Raw genomic sequence first — 19,396 nt, 5'->3', positions numbered from 1 at the left:
TATGTCACTATTGCCTGAGGATATTCTGCATGTCAAGAAGTACTTCCCATTTCGTTGGCGCCATGTGTCAAATAAATACCTGGGAATCCGAGTGCCAGCAGATCTTTCAAAGCTGTTCTCCCTCAACTACTTGCCGCTACTGGAACATACTCTGAGGGACTTAACCAAGTTCAATAGACAACAATTAACTTGGTTTGGTTGAATCAATGTGATAAAGATGGGCATCCTTCCCCATTTTCTTTATATCTCTCAGGGAGCCCCAAAAACCCCTCCATCCTCATTCTTTAAATCCATTTGTTCTACAATTTTGCATTTGGTGGGCCCTGATAAGGCCAAAGTCAGCAAGAGTGGTGGGACTACCCGATTTGAAAGATTATCATCAGGCGTCCACTTTAGTATGGTTAGTAGATTGGCATTATCTCTTGCATGCCAAACAATGGGTACGACTAGAACAATACAGCTTTCCGATCCCCATAGAAGCTCTCCCTTGAGTGTCCTCCCAACGTATATAGATCAAGCCTCAAACGCTATTTCTTGCTTGAACCTTGAAGCTTTGGAGATCCCTCATCCAGCAAGGGATCCTCTTTCAGCCATTTAGCCCCCTAACACCATCATTTCATAGCCCATATTTTCAACCGACCTTCTCCAGAACCATATTTCTAGGCCACTATAGTCATGAAGACCTCCGCGTGCACGATATCCTGGGAGAAGCACCAATTCCCTCATACTCGGAGTTACTAGCCTTGTCAATCTCCTCCAATCTCGCGTGGTTGGAAATGACCCAGCTGGGAGCTTTTCTCAAGCATCCAGGGACACATGCTGCCTTTAATTCCACAGTAAGCCCCTTTGAAGCCCTGTTCCGCTCAGCATCCCCTCCACAACACTGCATCTCACAAATATATGGTCTCCAGCTATAAAAGAATGGTTTAGCTCTCCCCTGCCCTTTATAGATTGGGACAAGGCATTTTTATTCGCACACAAACTTTCAGTGACCTGCTAAACCCAAGAGAGAAACAATAAAATTCTCTCTAGATGGTATAGGGTCCCAACTCTGCTGCATTCAATGTATCCCTCCATCCAGGACACATGTTGGAGAAGGGTGCAGACAGAGGTGATTTTCTGCACATTTGGTGGTCCTGCCAAAAAATATCTCTTTCCTGGGGCCTGTTATTTGAAGTAACATCCGATATTGTAGACTCAGTGGCTCCTAAAACTCCATAGGTGGCCTTGCTGGCGCTATCAAGAAACAAAAGAATAGCCTCCTAAGATTTTCACTGATCACGGCACGCACAGTCATCTTCCCACGTAGATGGTGCTCTGCTATTCATCCTACCATCTTTGTTTGGGCTCAAGAGCTGATGCATATCTATCGAATGGAAAGAATAATGGAGAATTCCCTTGGAACCAGGCGAAATTCATAAAGTTGTGGCAACCCTGGCGGGAATTCCGCCATTCCCAGAGCCTAAAGGACTTCTTGAGCTCAGACCCCTAGACAGTAACTGTTCCACAGCCTTCTCACCTACTCCAACAAGTGTCCCTTACCTCCCCATCCACTTTTACATATCATCTATTCTAGGTCCCGTGTACCTCTTAGTGTTTTGGTTGAAACTATGTTCTATCTGCTGGTTGCTCCAATCTTCCTCTTGGGTCATAGTTACTGGTAACCCGATTTATTCAACTTCTACCGCTGATGGAGTGGAAGGGTCAGGGGAACATATTTTTACATCCGTTATGTCGCAGCTATGTTCTGTCTCCATGTGATAGTCAAGGTAGGCTATCTCATAAGTAATGTCATCACATCGCGCTGTTAATCCACAGAGATTTTTGTGATCCCTTGAAACCCTGTATTTGCAGTTTCTTCCTGACAAGTTGGACTCTGATACCTTATTTGCAATAAGGAGTATTCAGTATACCCTAATGTGAACATATGAGTCTGTAATGCATTTGTTATGCATTCCTTGTTGTTTTCTTTTTCCTTATTGATTGTTATATTTTTTACATGCTATTCCTTTGTTAAAATGTAATAAAATGATTTAAACATATATATATCCTTATTATCAATACACCGCGGTAGAGTTGCAATGGTTTTCTTTGTCTGAAAATGGTGACCTTTCTTCTTGGGCATACAGTGGTTGATTAATACTAGAATGGGCCCTGGGCTTTATGAAAAGTGGGCCCACTACATCCCAGAATTTTAAAATAGTGTTGAGGGATGGTACTTGATTTCCTAACTTTCACATCAGTTTTCTGGCTCTACAATTGACTCCAGTCTCCTAATTGAGCCAATTGCAGCCAGGCATTGGCCTTGTCATATAATAGGCACATGTTGCAATTGGGGTAGGGAGGTATAAGGCCACGGTGATAAACACTGATCTTGATATATTCCCCTCAGTGAGTATATAACCACTGCACATACACAATGTAAGCATAATGTGACACAATTCTTTTAAAGCAATAGACACCACAACAGAGCCGAGAGCCCATTATTATAATGATTGGGGTCTTGAAGGTACTGCTAGTGCCTATTACCTGAGATGTCCACACTGCTGAGATGGTGCTAGAAAGTGTGACAGTATTGCAACGTTTCTTGTACACAACTGTGTGCTCGTCTGGGCTGGATCCCCAGCTTAGCACATGGCCAGTTGCAGATGAAATGCTTACCCCCCCCCACCACACACACACACACACACACCTGCACAGGCCAGTTGTTCTTGAATGTTGCATATACTGCACGCTCCTGATGTGCAGGAACTGTGTGCACCATATTTTTTTCTGGTGCACTCAATTTAAGGGGCATGCAACACATTTCTGTTGGCTGATATGTTGGCGAATATACACCGGAACGTCCCAATCTGTGCATACGATTGTGTCACAGCAGACACAGAGCAGCCACAATACTAGCACAAACACTTCATAGATACATATGCAACCAGTTTGCACATGTATGTACATGAATTAGACATACACGCACATCACTAACTTAGTTTACAAATGCATCTACTAATAGTCACAGACACATCACACTTAGTTTATATATGCAAACATACATCATACACAATGCCAATGGCAGCAGATAATAACACAGGGAGGGGGTCACAGTTTAACTTTTACTTACGTGATACAGCACTGTACTGTGTCTGTGTACTGTGAATCCTTCACAGTAGGCAGATTCTCTATCTAGATTCGCAACTTGGACAAGCATGGGCCAGTAATGGATATCCGCCATTGCAGTCATGTATATATGTATAAAGTGTTTGGCATGTTTTTCACATTGTTATATATGGAAGAATAAGAAATTATATTTTTTTTCATAAAATTATTTGACGTTATATATTAATTTTTTTTATTAATAATTTTGTTAAGTCATTAAGCCTTAAAGCTTCAACTCAGATGTCATGTTTTTCACCAAATTGTTATATGTAATTCCCACTTTAAAAGCAAACAGAACAATTTCCATATTGTGTTCCTCGCCCTATTCTTTACAGAGTTATGTTCTGAAGCTATAAAGTGGGCAGAGACTGCCCTCTTCCTGTGACTTCTGTAAAGCTGAATCAAATGTAGACTACCCATGATGCCTCATGTTTTCTCATTATGTAATTTAGCAGTACAGGCTGTCCTCTACTTAAGGACATCTGACTTACAGATGACTCATAGTTAAAGACGGACCCCTCTGCCTACTGTGATCTCTGGTGAAGCTCTGTGGAACTTTACTTTAGTCCCAAACTGCAGTGCTCAGCTGTGCGGTGTCTGCAATGAAGTTTTATTGATAATCTTTGGTCCAATTACAGCAAAAAATTTTGAAACTCCAATTGTTACTGGGGCAAAAAAAAAATTGTGTGGACCTTCAATTATAAAATATACAGTTTCGACTTACATACAAATTCAACTTAAGTACAAACCTATGGAACCTATTTTGTATGTAACCCGGGGACTTCCTATAAATCCAGTAAGATTCATACAAGTAAAAACATTGAAGATTGCATAGTGTTCTTACAGGATATATTTATGGACTAGCCTGGCATTTTTCATCACATGTAGCAGCATTATAAAAGTAGTAGAAACTATCAGTGAAATGTTTATAGTCTGTATTGTGTCAGCACTAAGAGTTAATAGCTTCTCTGCTGTGCCCAGAGAGAACGTGGGAGAAGGTGCTGCAAAGGAGTGCATGACACAGCATGAGGTGCAGAGAGATGGGATGGAGGATAAGGATGGAGATATAACACTGTTTGAAACACATAGGTATCTGACCTTTTGAATTTTGCAAGCTTGTTTATGTACTTTTATTTTTAAATAAGATGAAATTAAAGTACCTACCCTTGTGCTGAGTGCTGGAATCCTCCTGAACTTATTCAGAGAAAGTTCTGCAGAATCACAGACTTTGATGGAGGGACTGATACTGAAGAGTGGAGACCTTGTATCCCACTTTTATTTAGGCCACGTCTGCATCTACAGGGCTTCAAACGCTCAGCTACGCACAGAGAGTACTATAACTTGACCTCTCCCTCTCCTGTCAGCAACTTAATAAAATTACAGGAAAAATCAGCACAGCCATGAGACCTAGCTACTGCGGGAATAGGCTGAAATGAGGAGGTTGGCACAGAAACTGCTGTACATAGTTAAACAAGATAATAGGAAAAGTTACTCTATATCCCATGAGCTATTGTCTTGTGAACAAAAAATTTAAGTTTTACTTTAAATAGGAAATGTATGCATCAGTATCCTTTGATTGGTAAGGGATTTATATCGAAATATACTATTCCATTTTTTTGTGAGTTAAAAAGTCTTGTATTTGTATAGTTGAGGAATGTTCTACTTAGACATGCATACAATTAGAAGTAAGAAAAGCCTGAATGTTAACCCTTTCCCTGCCAAGGTCGTATCTCATACATTCTCACAAGGTGGTACCTTTTAGGCCAAAGATCTATGAGATGCGTCCTGAATTCTAGAAGCCAAAACAGTTTTTTTTTCTCTAAAAGGGGAGAACCTTCACTTTCATATGAATTTTTAAAATTGTGTTTCTATGTGCCAGGGATCCCGAGATATTCATGACTAAAATGACAATTTCAGGCATCATTTTTACACATAAAAATCACTCGCAAATGCCCTTTAATAGTTCATATCTCCAGATTCTTGGCACCTGGAAACACAATCCTAGATTCATATGAATGAAAAAAAAATGAGTTATAGCTCTCTGAAGTGTCTCCCCTTCCAGCTTCTTATACTTGCTTTATAATTGTCTAATATTGCCTGATCATTTTTCAGGTAATTCCGAGAGAGAGGATGAACATTTGATCCTCTTTGCCTAATGTGGTTACATATCAACACTGTGTCCAAAAACTTAGATGTAACAAGAAACAAAACACAAACATTCCTGAATACATTTTTAATTTTACACTATCCCTCCATTATTTATACCTACGTTATGGCATTGTTAAACAAATTATTTGAACCGCAGAAGGTTCCATTATTCCACTAATACAATGGTGTACATACTACACCCGTCTAAAAGTGACCATAGTTAGCTCAGATATGCTCAATTTGATTTCTTATTTTGACATGCCTATTTGTGTGTAAACATTTGCTTTGATGCATATTTTGTGTAACAATTTAGGTTTTCATTGCATTTTCAAAAATTTTTTTGTGTTTGTTACAAAGTTGCATGATTGTGGTACAGGCTGTTAATTTTTAATCAATTGTTCATCTATTTCATAAAGGAGTTGTGAAGAAAATTATTTTCTGTTTGGGGTATATTTTTGCCATCCAACTAAATTTTTATGCATTTTTTTTAAATAAATCCTTTACACTTTTAATCAAAATTGTATGAAGGTGCTTATGTCTATAAACTCCTTAATGCAGTGTTAAAATGGGGCAAACAAACTGCTGCAACGCTCATATTTAACTTGCATGTTGTCAATTTTCTTCTGATCCTTCTTGAGATGGTTCTACTCCTTCATTGGAGTCAATCTGTATTTAAATAAACTGATTGGACTGATTAGGAAAGCCATCCTTAGTACTTATCAAAAGATAATCAATAATTCTATATGTAACGAAGTAGAATAGAAAAATTAAAGGGGTAGTCGGAGTACAATAATAAATAAATACATGTTCTTATCAAATAAGTTATGTTTTTTTTGAATTAGCAACACAAAATCTGTTCATTTAAAATGTTATTTCCTTGTCCAAATATTCTAAAACATAAAACACTGTACACACATTAAATCATTTTATTCAATGTGCAAGGCAAACAGCACAACATTAGAAACAAAAAAGAACAAGGGTGGAATTGTATTAAATAAATTCTTGGTTACAAAGGTGAAAAATGGGGTTAAGGGGTTTGAACTTCCTCCCACTGTGTGCTTAAACTTTCCCTGCTGCTGTGAAATTACATCAGACAGAATGAGGGATGAAGTGCCGAGGAAGCAAAGGGGGAAGGTGTGACAGTGTAACAGTCTGTGAAGACAGCAGAGATGCTCTAGATACACCCTCCAGAGCCCTTCAGACTCATTAGCATAATTAAAAAAAAAGATTTTTAGAAGGAAGTAGACTATGGATAACAACTATAAGAAGGTTACCACTGTCACGGCACCTGGATCTGTGAGTAAGTGTCTGTGGTTTATCATACTTGATTTTGATTGTAGATAGCACATTATAATAAAGTTTTGAAACTTAGCAGTGCAGAAAGAGGCTATCTAGAGTACACGCTGTAGAGGGCATAGCTCTCCTTTGCAATTCTGTTATAGTCCTGCCAAGAAGAAACTTTTACATTTCTACTACCCCGTTTCACCGAAAATAAGACTGTGTCTTCTATTAAATGTTGCTCCTAAAGAAGCACTAGGTCTTATTTTAAGGGGATGTCTTATTTTTTGATGTACAAGAATTTAATGTTGAGTACAAAATCAGCATTTATTAATATACTGTAGTCATTAAATCACAAACCTCAGCATAACCAGCCAAACTCCAATTCCATCAAGAATTTCTTGTAACTCTACCTCCATGTAAAACAATGTATAGTACATTTGCAGATCCCAGTATTTTAAGACAGTTGTAGAAGTATCTTGCGGAACCTCCTCATAACTCCCCAAAACCTGAGTTTCAAGCTGAATTTTTTGTGACTCCATATTTTTAGAATCATTGGCCCCAATCTCTTACCTTTAGCAATAACACTTTTCTTTAATGAGGACTTCTTGTTCTGGTAGCCTACTCATAGTGCATATTCAACACAATAGTGATTTTCTCTCATGAATTCTTCACCCATGTCACAACCTCTTACAGTATCTAAATGATCTACTAATGCTAATGTACGTTGTCGGGGGAGCTGTAGCAATGACTGCCACTAAATCTTATTTTCGAGGGGGGGCTTATATTTCTGAGTATGAAAAAAAATTGCACTAGGTCTAATTTTTGGGGAGCATCATATTCTCAGAAAAACATGGTAATTTCTTTCCATAAGCTTTGTCTTTTTTATTTTAACATTTACAGGTCCATATGGTGGAGTGTTATCTTTGGGACATGTGTTTTTTTCCTTGTGGTGCCTTTTTATATCTGGTGTACAGGGAATATGGAAAAAATAAATAAATATGGTAGAAGTGACAAAAAAAACACAGTTGAGCAAGTTTCCTATGGGTTTTGTTTTTTATATTTTTTGTAGCATTCTTACTACTATCGCAAACTTCTTTTTGGTTGATTGGAACTTTTTATATTAACAATAAATCTTTCTTTATATTGTGCCATCATTTTACAATTTTTTTTTACCAAAGAGAATAGTTGAAGTCTTGTTGCAATCACTATGTGCAATTAAAAGTTGACATTTAGCGAATGATCTTTGCATAATAATTGGTTTAAATGCAGCTTAGTAATGGGTTTTATTTGTTTTATTCCTATAGCTACATACAGTCTGCAGGATTATGAAACATTTGCTTACCTAGACGCTCAAGACAAGAGTGCTGTTGTTTCTGAAAATATGAAATATGCTACAAAAGAAGGTATGTAGTTTTTAAGGGTATATATTACTGTTTGCCTGTAATGAACATATGTAAGAAACAGTACATGTAAAAATACAATATTTTGGGCATCAACTTTTTGAAAAATTTTGAAATGTAAGAGTCAAATTAATAGTATGGCATATGATTCATACCTTGCATGCATTTATCCTTTTTTTTCCCATCTAATAAGTATGTTGAAGTTATGTGATGGTAAGTCTGGTCTCGGAGATTGAAACTGTTATGTAACCGAACGGTATTGAAGACAAATTGTAACCTTGGGATGTAGAAATGGTAGAAATGACACAGATGCCAAAGAAACGGGCATGGCAGAGGAAGCCTCAAGCAGACACAGCGTACCAATTCACCAAGTAATTATTCACTATGTATCTATATGCCAGTCAACAATAATGTCTCATGTTGGGTTTTGTGTTTTACAGCCAACTTAAATTGAGAGCAGTCCTATGCTGAACTTATACAGAACAATCTGGGTCTGTTTTCCACATACACTGACTTCAGGGCCGGCACCAGCACTGGGCAAACCTGGGCAAGTGCCGTGGCCCATGGTTCCTGGGGGGCCCGCATAAGGCTGTACATAAGGAATCCATGGGGTGGGGGGACGGTATTTAACTAATCCATAGGGGGTTATTTTATATAAAATAACCATGAGGGGTTGTTTGGGATGATGAACTAGGGAATATTTTAGTGAACAGGAGACTGTTTGTTTTAGTTTCTGAATTTTTAATGCCATCACTTGAGTCCACTACAAAGGGGCCCACTAAGGCTCTGTCGCTCAGGGGCCTACTGAAACCGACACTGACTGACTTGGAGGTCAACATTTTGACTAAAAGTACATTTTGTTGCTACCAATATTGACATTGTCATTAACCTTCTCTAGACCTATTGTACATCCCTGGTTTTATGGCTTATTTCTCCTCTCCTTCAGTATTTTTGAGCAGGCTGAAAACTGCATGTTGTCCCTTCTGCAGGAGGGCAGCTCTTGCTACTGCTTCTGCCATCTGGATAAACCTCTTTCTCTGGTGTTGAGAAATCTACCCTGATTGGAAAACAGTTCTTTAGATTACAGATTTCCGTTGAGCCCATAATAAATGCCAACCTGATCGTGATGGGACCCTAGCAATCTGACACTTGAGACCCCCACTGATTATGAAAATAGGGGAACCCTGAACCCCATTTAAATAGACAATTGTCTGAGAATGTAAACCCCAAAGAAATTATCATATTCTAAGCAAAATTATATATTATTAAAGATATTTATATAATATTGCTCAGAGTTTTCCAAACATCGGAAGTATAAATGTAATAGACCAATTCTCCTTTGTTTTTATTTCATACAAGTTTTTAAGGTTGTCTTGTTAGCTTTTCAGAAGTGCATTTTTTTAAAAGTGACAGCAGTACTTTGAAAAATTGATTTATTTAACAGATTGTATCTGGGCTTTGGAGCACTGAAGCAATCTCCCCAATTGCTATACTTTAAAGGGAACCTGTCATCAGGATTTTACATTTTCACCTCTTGACAGGTTCCTATAATCTGGTTAATACTAATTCCCAATCCCCTTACATAATTAACATTACCAATTTCACTCGCTTTTAAATGTTGATAATGATATACCTGGCTCCCTGGCAGCAAACTGTATGGTGTCATGAAGTCATCATCATTATCTTCACACTGCTCTCTCAAACTCTATTTCTTCTTACCTCCGTCTAGCAGGACCCAGCTGTAACACACTGCGCATGTATCTTACATAACAAAGTGTAATGTATTTGTACATCTGTACATCTGTATCACACTGTTATGGTACAGTCGGTCCCCTACTTAAGAACACTCGACTTACCTACGACCCCCCCTAGTTACAAACGGACCCCTGGATATTGGTAATTTATTGTACTTTAGCCCTATGCTAGAATAAACAGCTGTAACAGTTATCAGAGGTGTCTGTAATGAAGCTTTAGTGTTAATATTGATTCTTATGACAACCCAACATTTTTAAAATCCAATTGTCACAGAGACCAAAAAAGTTCTGGCTGGGATTACAATGATAAAATATACAGTTCCGACTTGCATACAAACTCAACTTAAGAACAAACCTACAGACCCTATCTTGTATGTAACCCGGGGAATGCCTGTATATGAATGGCGTCTTGAACAAGCAATTAAAGCATCACTTATTCTAGCCAATCTGTTAAAAAATAAAAGTTTAAAACACTTAATAAAGTTTTTGTAATAAAAAGAATTAATTAAATAAATTAAAAGTCCCCTAAACACAAACATTCCCTATACACATCTAATAAAGTAAAAACAACACAAAATCACCAAACCCCCCCACACATATTTGGTATTTCAGTGTCCGTAACAATCTGTATAATAACTCAGAAATATTATTGGACCTACTCGATGAACGCCATAAAGACAAAACCCGAAAAACTGCCAAAAAATGTACATTTTTCATAAAATGTTCCAAAAAGGATCAAAAAAAGTTATTTGCACCAAGATGGTACCATTGAAAAGGACAACTCAACACATAAAAAATAAGACCTAAACCTTAAAATATTAAAGTTATATCTCGAAAAGATGGCAATACGAAAGCAAACAAGATTTTCTTTGTTTTTTTCCAGTAAAATTGTAAAAATATAGAAAAAATTATGAGGTATCACCATTATTGTATTAATCTATACAATAAACATAATATAGTATTTTTAGTTTAACCCCTTCACGCTCCGTGGCGGATATATCCGACACGGAGCGCAGTGACTTGGCGCTCAGTGGCGGATATATCCGCCACGGCGCTTATGCCGGCTCGGCTCTGGATCAGAGCCGAACCGGCATCGGGAAACACGGGGTGCCGGCTGTAACTAATAGCCGGCACCCCAGTGTAACACCCGCGATCGGAGTTGTCTCCGATCGCGGGTGCTTAACCCGTTAAATGCCGCGGTCAGCGCGACCGCGGCATCTAACATGCATCTGGGGGGTCTTTCCCCCACGATCGCCCCACCCGAACCGTTTTCGGGGGGCGCCGATCATTGCTATAGCAACTCTGGGGTCCGATCTGGACCCCAGAGTTACTTGCAAGAATTGCCAGTAAGATGGCGTCTGTGACGTCATCTTACTGGCACAGTGCCAGCCTATGCAAGTGTATAGGCTGACACTGATAATACTCTGCAATACATCAGTACTGGATCAGAGCCGAACCGGCATCGGGAAACACGGGGTGCCGGCTGTAACTAATAGCCGGCACCCCAGTGTAACACCCGCGATCGGAGTTGTCTCCGATCGCGGGTGCTTAACCCGTTAAATGCCGCGGTCAGCGCGACCGCGGCATCTAACATGCATCTGGGGGGTCTTTCCCCCACGATCGCCCCACCCGAACCGTTTTCGGGGGGCGCCGATCATTGCTATAGCAACTCTGGGGTCCGATCTGGACCCCAGAGTTACTTGCAAGAATTGCCAGTAAGATGGCGTCTGTGACGTCATCTTACTGGCACAGTGCCAGCCTATGCAAGTGTATAGGCTGACACTGATAATACTCTGCAATACATCAGTATTGCAGAATATTATCATGAAGAAGCAATCAGAAGATTGCTTGTTCAGGTCCCATGGTATAAAAGTGAAAAAGTAAAAAAAAAAAAGTCATAAATCACTAAAAATGCCCCAAATTCCCAAAACATATAAAGAGACATATAACTAAAAAAAGTCTAAATCATAACACAAACCCCACATATATAGTATCACCGCGTCCGTAACAACCCGTAGAATAAAAGTAAATCATTATTGAACCCCCACGATAAACGCCGTAAAAAAAACTGTTATAAACCCTCCAAAAATTATGATTTTTACCTTTTCAATCCCACAAAAAATGCTATAAAATGCGATCAAAAAACCATATGTACTCAGACATGATACTGGTGCAAAGTACAACATGTCCCGCAAAAAACAAGCCATCAACCAGCTCCGTAGCCAAAAAAGTAACAATGTTATGCCACTTGGAAGACGGCAATACATAAATGATAGATTTTTCCCCACATTAGGGTTTTGTTTGACAAATTTAGTAAAACGTAAGAAAATATATTCATGTCTGGTATCCCCGTAATCGTATCAACCCATAGAATAAAGATAACATGATTATTAGGCTATACGGTGAACACCAAAAAAAAAAAAGTAAAAAATCCAGTACAGAATTGATGCTTTTCTACTCCTGCCCTCAAAAAAAGTTCCTAAATTTTCAACAATAGGTGATACCAACCCCAAAATGGTAACATTGGAAAAAGCATCTCATCCCGCAAAAAAAATGCCGTCACATGGCCCCAATAACGAAAAAGCGAAAATTTTATAGCCTTCAAAAGGGGCCAATGAGGAAACTAAAATCCTGGCAGCTGCAGCGCCCTCCTTCCCTTCTGCACCTCGCTGTGCCCCCATAAAACAAGTAACGGCCACATGTGGGGGGTTTTTGTACTCAGGAGAAATTGCAGAACAAATTGTATGGTGGGTTTTCTCTTTTTATATTTTGGAAATGTGTAAATTTTAGTGCTAAATGAACGTATAAGGGAACAATATGACCATTCTAAATTTCACCCCCATTTTGATTCAATTACTATGAAGATCTCAAGGGGTTAACAATCTTCGTAAAAGCTGTTTCTGATAGCTTGAGGGGTGCAGATTTGAAAATGGGTTGGTTATATAGGGGGTTTTTATGCTAAATATGTAAAATTTCATTCAAAACTGTATTTATCCCCAAAATAGTCAATTCTGAAAATCCGGAAAAGCGATATTCTATTTGTAAGCCGCGTGACAACAAAATAAATTATCCAGATATTTCAGAAATTATGAAAATGTAAAGTAGACAAATGGGAAATGTTATTCTGCAAGTTATTTAGGTGGTAAATCTATCTGCCTGAAAACGCAATGATTTAGAATTTCGAAAATGGCAAATTTTACAAAAAATTTATCATATTTTCTTTTTTTTTGTAAATAAACGCAAAACTTATCTGCCAAAATTTACCACTAAAATGAAGTACAACATGTGGGGAAAAAACAATCTCAGAATCGTTTTGATAAGTAACAGTGTTCAAAAGTTATAACCATATAAAGCGAAGCAAGTCCGAATCCAAAAAATCGGGCTGAGCCTTAAGCTACAAAATGGCTGCGTCCTTAAGGGGTTAAGGTGAAGGACCCCCGAAACATACAAAAAGAAAACAAAACTGACGATTTTCTTTTCCTTCATATACCCAAAAGTTAATAAAATCTCATCCATAAGCTACATACCCACTAAAATGAAGTATTTGTAAATCGCCCTTGTATGTCTAAATTGCCAAAAAAATGAAGATTGTATAGAAAATAAAAGGTGACAATTAGAGGTGAGCAAACATACTCGTCCGAGCTTAATGCTCGTTCGAGCATTAGCGTACTCGAAACTGCTCGTTGCTCGGATGAATACTTCGCCCGCTCGAGAAAATGGCATCTCCCGCCGTTTTGCTTTTTGGCGGCCAGAAACAGAGCCAATCACAAGCCAGGAGACTCTGCACTCCACCCAGCATGACGTGGTACCCTTACACGTCGATAGCAGTGGTTGGCTGGCCTGAACAGGTGACCCTGGAATAGACTAGCCCCTGCCCTCGCTGCTCGGATCATTTTCTGTCTGGATGCCGCTAGGGAGAGAACTGCTGCTGGTCAGGGAAAGCGTTAGGGTGTTCTATTAGAATAGTGTTAGGCTGGACTGATTCTACAAGAACCCAACAGCCCTTCTTAGGGCTACAATAACGTTTTATTTTACTTTTTTTTGGTTTGCCTGTGGCTGGGCTTGCTGCCATTAGTAGTGCAGCTAGTACCATATTGTGAGTAATTTGCAGGGAGACTTAATACCATTGTGTTTAGCTCTTAGTGACACACATATCCACCTTAAACACCGAAGTGGGACAATTTATTAGGGGTTTGATTTGAATTAGGCACAGTCTGCTGATTTATTTTTTTTTACGTTTATTTTTTTTATAACTCAAAGTAATCTGGCAAAGCAGTGTGCTTTCAGTGTAGGCTAGAAAATAGCCATAGGAGAACCCCAACGGCTTACTTAGGCCTACAATAGCGTTATATTTTACTTTTTTTGGTTTGCTTGTGGCTGGGCTTGCTGCCACTAGTAGTGCAGCTAGTAGCATATTGTGAGGAATTTGCTGGGAGACTTGCGACCGTTGTGTTTAGCTCTTAGTGACACGCATATCCACCTCAAACACCGAAGTGGGACAATTTATTAGGGGTTTGATTTGAATTAGGCACAGTCTGCTGATTTAATTTTTTTTTACGTTTATTTCTTTTTATAACTCAAAGTCATCAGGCACAGCACAAAATCCAGTTGTGTGCTGTCAGTGTAGGTTAGAGACTAGCCATAGCAATAGGATAGCATCGTTTTGTTTAAAAAAAATAAATAAACACAAAAAAAATAAAATTTTATTTTACACTTTAATTTGGAAAATGTTTAACCCGAGGGCTAGGGGTAGAGGACGAGGACGAGGGTGTGGACATGGGCGTCCAACTACTGCAGGGGTCAGAGGCCGTGGTCCTGGGCGGGGTGAGACACCACCTGCTGATGAGGGAGCAGGGGAACGCCGCAGAGCTACACTCCCTAGGTCAGTGATGGCAAACCTTTTAGAGGCCGAGTGCCCAAACTGCAACCCAAAATCCCCCTTATTTATCGCGGGGTGCCAACCAAAAATTAAAGCAGTAACTTATTGCTCCCTGTTCAAAAACTTTCAATCATATTGGCCTTCTGAGGACAGCAACACAGTAGAAAGATGGAAAATTTTCATCATTTAAGCTTCTTTCCAGTGTGCCTCTGTACACAGAGAATCGTGGGGCCAGCAGGAGGTCCTCCAAACATAATTCGGCCCTTTCTACACATTCTCCCTCTTCCTACAGTCCCAAGTTGCGAAGTACGTATCAAAATATGACTGAAAGCAGCATCTTTTAGGTTGCTTGAAACTGCAGGAAGATTCTTGTCCTGTCTGTTGTGCTGGGGTGATGGCCCGGGTGCCCACAGAAATGGCTCTGAGTGCCGCCTCTGGCACCCGTGCCATAGGTTCGCCACCACTGCCCTAGAATCATCATGTTTTAAGTTACTGGGACTCGTGGTAGAGCACTGTTGAGGCCAGAACAGTGCGAAGAGGTGATGTCGTGGATTGCGGACAATGCTTCTAGCCATTTGTCCACCAGTCAGTCTTCCACGCAGTCCACCCATGTCACCGAAATCAGCACTCCTCCAGCTCCTCCACCTCAGCCTCCTTCCCCCCAGTCTGCCCCCTCCCAGCAAAATTTGGCATTTGAACCGGCATACTCTGAGGAACTGTTTTCTGGACCCTTCCCACAATTACAAACCACTTGTCCGGTTGCTGCTGAGCTATTTTCCAATGCCCAGGTTTTCCACCGGTCGCATTCTGTGGGTGATGATGACATTATTGACGTAGTGGAAGAAGTGTGTAAAGAGGTGTCGGACGATGAGGAGACACGGTTGTCAGACAGTGGTGAAGTTGTTGTCAGGGCAGGAAGTCCGAGGGGGGAGCAGACTGAGGGATCGGAGGATGATGAGGTGACAGACCCAAGCTGGGTTGATAGGCCGGGTGAACACAGTGCTTCTGAGACGGAGGCGAGTCCTATAGTAGAACAGGTTGGAAGAGCCAGTGGTGGAGCCAGACGGAGAGGCAGGGCCAGAGCTGGTGCATCAGCGCCAAATGTTTCCCGTAGTCAAGCTCCCATGGCGAGGGCTAGATTTTCAGAAGTCTGGAGGTTCTTTAAAGAAACACCGGATGACCGACGGACTGTGGTGTGCAACCTGTGCCAAACCAGGATCAGCAGGGGTTCCACCACTGCTAGCTTAACTACCACCAGTATGCGGAGGCATATGAAACTAAAGCACCCCACTCAATGGCACCAAGCCCGTTCACCTCCTGCCGGGCACACCACTGCTCCTTCCCCTGTGTCATCTGCTAGTCAGCCCCCTGCCCAGGACCCCGGCCCAAACACCTCCCGTGCGAAAACCCCATCTTCACCTCCACGATCCTCCACAGCATCCACCAGCGTTCAGCTCTCCATACCCCAGACGCTGGAGCGCAAAAGGAAGTATAGTGCAACCCACCCACACGCCCAAGCCCTCAACGTCCACATCTCCAAACTGCTTAGCCTGGAGATGCTGCCCTATAGGCTGGTAGAGACCGAGGCCTTTTGAAACCTCATGGCGGCGGCCGCCCCTCGGTATTCGGTCACCAGCCGCCACTACTTTTCCCGATGTGCCGTCCCAGCCCTGCACAAGCACGTGTCAGAGAACATCATCCGTACCCTGACTAACGCCGTTTCTGACAAGGTCCACCTGACCACGGGCACGTGGACGAGTGCTGCCGGGCAGGGCCACTATATATGGCTGACGGCACATTGGGTTAACTTGGTGGAGGCTGGGACCGAGTCTGACCCTGGGGCTGGTTATGTACTGCCGACGCCAAGGATTGCGGGGCCTACTTCGGTCCAGGTCTCAAAGGCCTACTATGCCTCCTCCTCCTCCCACCCCTCCTCCACCTCCTCCTCCGAATTACCATCCGTGGGCATGGCGCCATCAGTCGGTAGCTCTAGGCACAGCAGCAGTGCCATCGCTAAGCGACAGCAGGCGGTGCTCAAACTGCTGAGCCTTGGCGATAAAAGACACCCCCCCCAAGAGCTATTACAGGGCATCACGGCGCAGAATGATCTGTGGCTGGCACCGCTGAACCTGAAGCCAGGCATGGTTGTGTGTGACAACGGCCGTAACCTGGTGGTGGCTCTGCAACTCGGCAGACTGACACATGTGCCATGCCTGGCCCATGTGTTAAATCTGATAGTTCAGCGTTTCCTCAAGACATACCCCAATCTGTCTGATTTGCTCACGAAGGTGCGCCGCATCTGTGCGCATTTCAGGAAGTCCAGCACAGATGCTGCCACTCTCAGGGCAACGCAGCGCCGCCTCCAACTGCCCGCTCACCGACTGTTGTTCGACGTGCCCACGAGGTGGAATTCAACATTAACCATGTTATCCAGAGTTTACCAGCAGCGCAGAGCGATTGTAGACTGCCAGATGTCAACTTCCACCAGAACTGGTAGTCAGGTTAGTCAGCTTCCTCAAGTCTACAATGAGGAGTGGACGTGGATGTCTGATATCTGTCAGGTGCTGAGTAACTTTGAGGAGTCAACACAGATGGTCAGTGGCGATGCCGCCATCATCAGCCTCACCATCCCGCTGATTGGCCTGTTGAAAAACTCTCTGGTCAGCATGAAGTCGGAAGCTTTGCGCTCGTCACAAGAGACGGGGGAAGAAGATTCCCTTGTTGATAGCCAAAGCACCCTTAGGTCTGTTTCTCAGCGCATATTGGAGGAGGTGGAGGAGGATGAGGAGGAAGAGGAGGAGAATGTTGGCGAGACAGAAGAGGGGACCATTGTTCAATCCTTCACTGTTCAACGTGTATGGGCAGAAGAAGAGGAGTTGGAGGAGGAGGAAATGGAGAGTCAGGCCAGTGAGGGGAGTGAATTCTTGCGCGTTGGGACTCTGGCGCATATGGCAGATTTCATGCTAGGCTGCCTATCCCGTGACCCTCGCGTTCAAAGAATTTATTCCAGCACCGATTACTGGGTATTCACTCTCCTGGACCCACGGTACAAGCAAAATCTTTCCACTCTCATCCCTGGAGAGGAAAGGAGTGGGAGAATGCATGAATACCAGCAGGCCCTGGTGCACAAGCTGAAACAGCATTTCCCTTCTGACAGCGCTAGCGGCAGAGGGTGTACTTCTGCGGGACAAGTAGCGAGGGAGAGTAGGCGAGCAGGCAGCTTGTCCAGCACTGGCAGGGGTATGCTTTACAAGGCCTTTGCCAGTTTTATGTCACCCCAGCAAGACACTGTCACCGGCCCTTAGTCTCGGCAGAGTAGGGCTGATCTTTACAGAAAGATGGTGAGGGAGTACGTAGCTGACCATACCATCGTCCTAAATGATCATACAGCTCCCTACAACTACTGGGTTTCAAAGCTGGACATGTGGCATGAACTGGCGCTGTACGCCTTGGAGGTTCTTGCCTGCCCTGCCGCTAGCGTGTTGTCTGAGCGGGTTTTCAGTGCAGCTGGTGGCATCATCACCGATAAGCGTACACGCCTGTCGACTGACAGCGCTGACAGGCTGACGCTTATCAAGATGAATAAAGCCTGAATTTCTCCGGATTTTCATTCTCCACCAGGTGAAAGAAGCTCAACCTGAATGTATGCACTCCTCCTCCTCATTGTCCTCCTTCTCCTCCTCTTTGTACACTAAAACAGAGGAAAATTTTTTGCCAGGGCCAACAGGCTCTTGCTAGAGTACTCTGTATTTAATTTTTCTGGTGGGCCACCTACCCGGTCCTCTGTTTTAAACAATTTTTGGGAGTGCCACATACAGGCACTCAATCTATTTAATTTTTCTGGAGGACCACCTACCTGCTCATCTGGTTTGAAAACTTTTTTGGACTGCCACATGCAGGCACTATCCAAATTAAATTGTCTCCATAGCAGCCTCCACACGTTGTCTCCATTGCTACCTCCACACGTCATCGCCATAGCTGCCTCCAAAAGTCGTCCATATAGCTGCCTTTATACATGGTCCCCTTATCAAACGAGCTGTGTCAGGCAGAATTTTGGGTTGTTTTCATGGATTCCACATCAAACTTGTTAACTTTGTCGCCACCCTGCTGTGTAATCCACAAAATATACTGGCAAACTTTTATCATTTACCGATATTATTTCAGCGCTTCTTGCGCATCTGTTTACATTCCCCTCACCCGCCATATCCCAAAATTATAAGAACACTACTACACTTTATCTTATACAAAAGGTTCTTAGAAGTGTTGTTTGGGGAGTAGCCGAGAGGCAGGGGCTTGGATAGGCGAAAGCCCGCCTGGCAGCGGAGCGCCAGCTCCATCCCAAGATCCAACTAACATAGTTTTAACTGCAGCACCTTTAATCTACTACTAGTTCACTGCCTCCATACATCGTCCCCTTATCAAACGAGCTGTGTCAGGCAGAATTTTCAGGTGTTTCACCAGATACATAGTGGAACTCGGCCCATCTGTCGCCGCCATGCTGGAGACCTGAAGTTGCAATCATAGCAGCGCAATATGGACACCCCATACTGTCGCTCTTAATCATGGAACCATTTCCGAAAAAAACAATTAAAAATAGAACCACTATGCTATTCCATTATTCCTAGGTGAAATATTCAAACGACCCGGCCTGCTTTGAAAATTATAATTTTTTCAAAGTAAACGCTTCTGGCCCCTAGGCCCATTTTGGGTGGGGAGGAGCCGAGAGACAGGGGCTTGGACAGGCGAAAGCTCGCCTGGCAGTGGACCGCCAGCTCCATCCCAAG

General features: G+C 42.1%; 1 protein-coding gene across 1 annotated transcript in view; it reads left to right on the top strand.

Annotated features, from left to right (window-relative positions):
• Positions 1-19,396, top strand: part of UGGT2 (UDP-glucose glycoprotein glucosyltransferase 2) — a 209,427-nt gene that overhangs the window by 96,763 nt on the left and 93,268 nt on the right. The window contains exon 19 of the mRNA XM_072135438.1: positions 7,884-7,982. Within this exon, the coding sequence (XP_071991539.1) occupies positions 7,884-7,982 (99 nt within the window). The remainder of the gene's footprint in view (positions 1-7,883; positions 7,983-19,396) is intronic.

The sequence above is a fragment of the Engystomops pustulosus genome, chromosome 2, assembly GCF_040894005.1.
Source record: "Engystomops pustulosus chromosome 2, aEngPut4.maternal, whole genome shotgun sequence".
NCBI lineage: Eukaryota > Metazoa > Chordata > Amphibia > Anura > Leptodactylidae > Engystomops > Engystomops pustulosus.
Note: the sequence above shows the minus strand (reverse complement) of the source record. Positions and strands in the feature narration are given on the sequence as shown.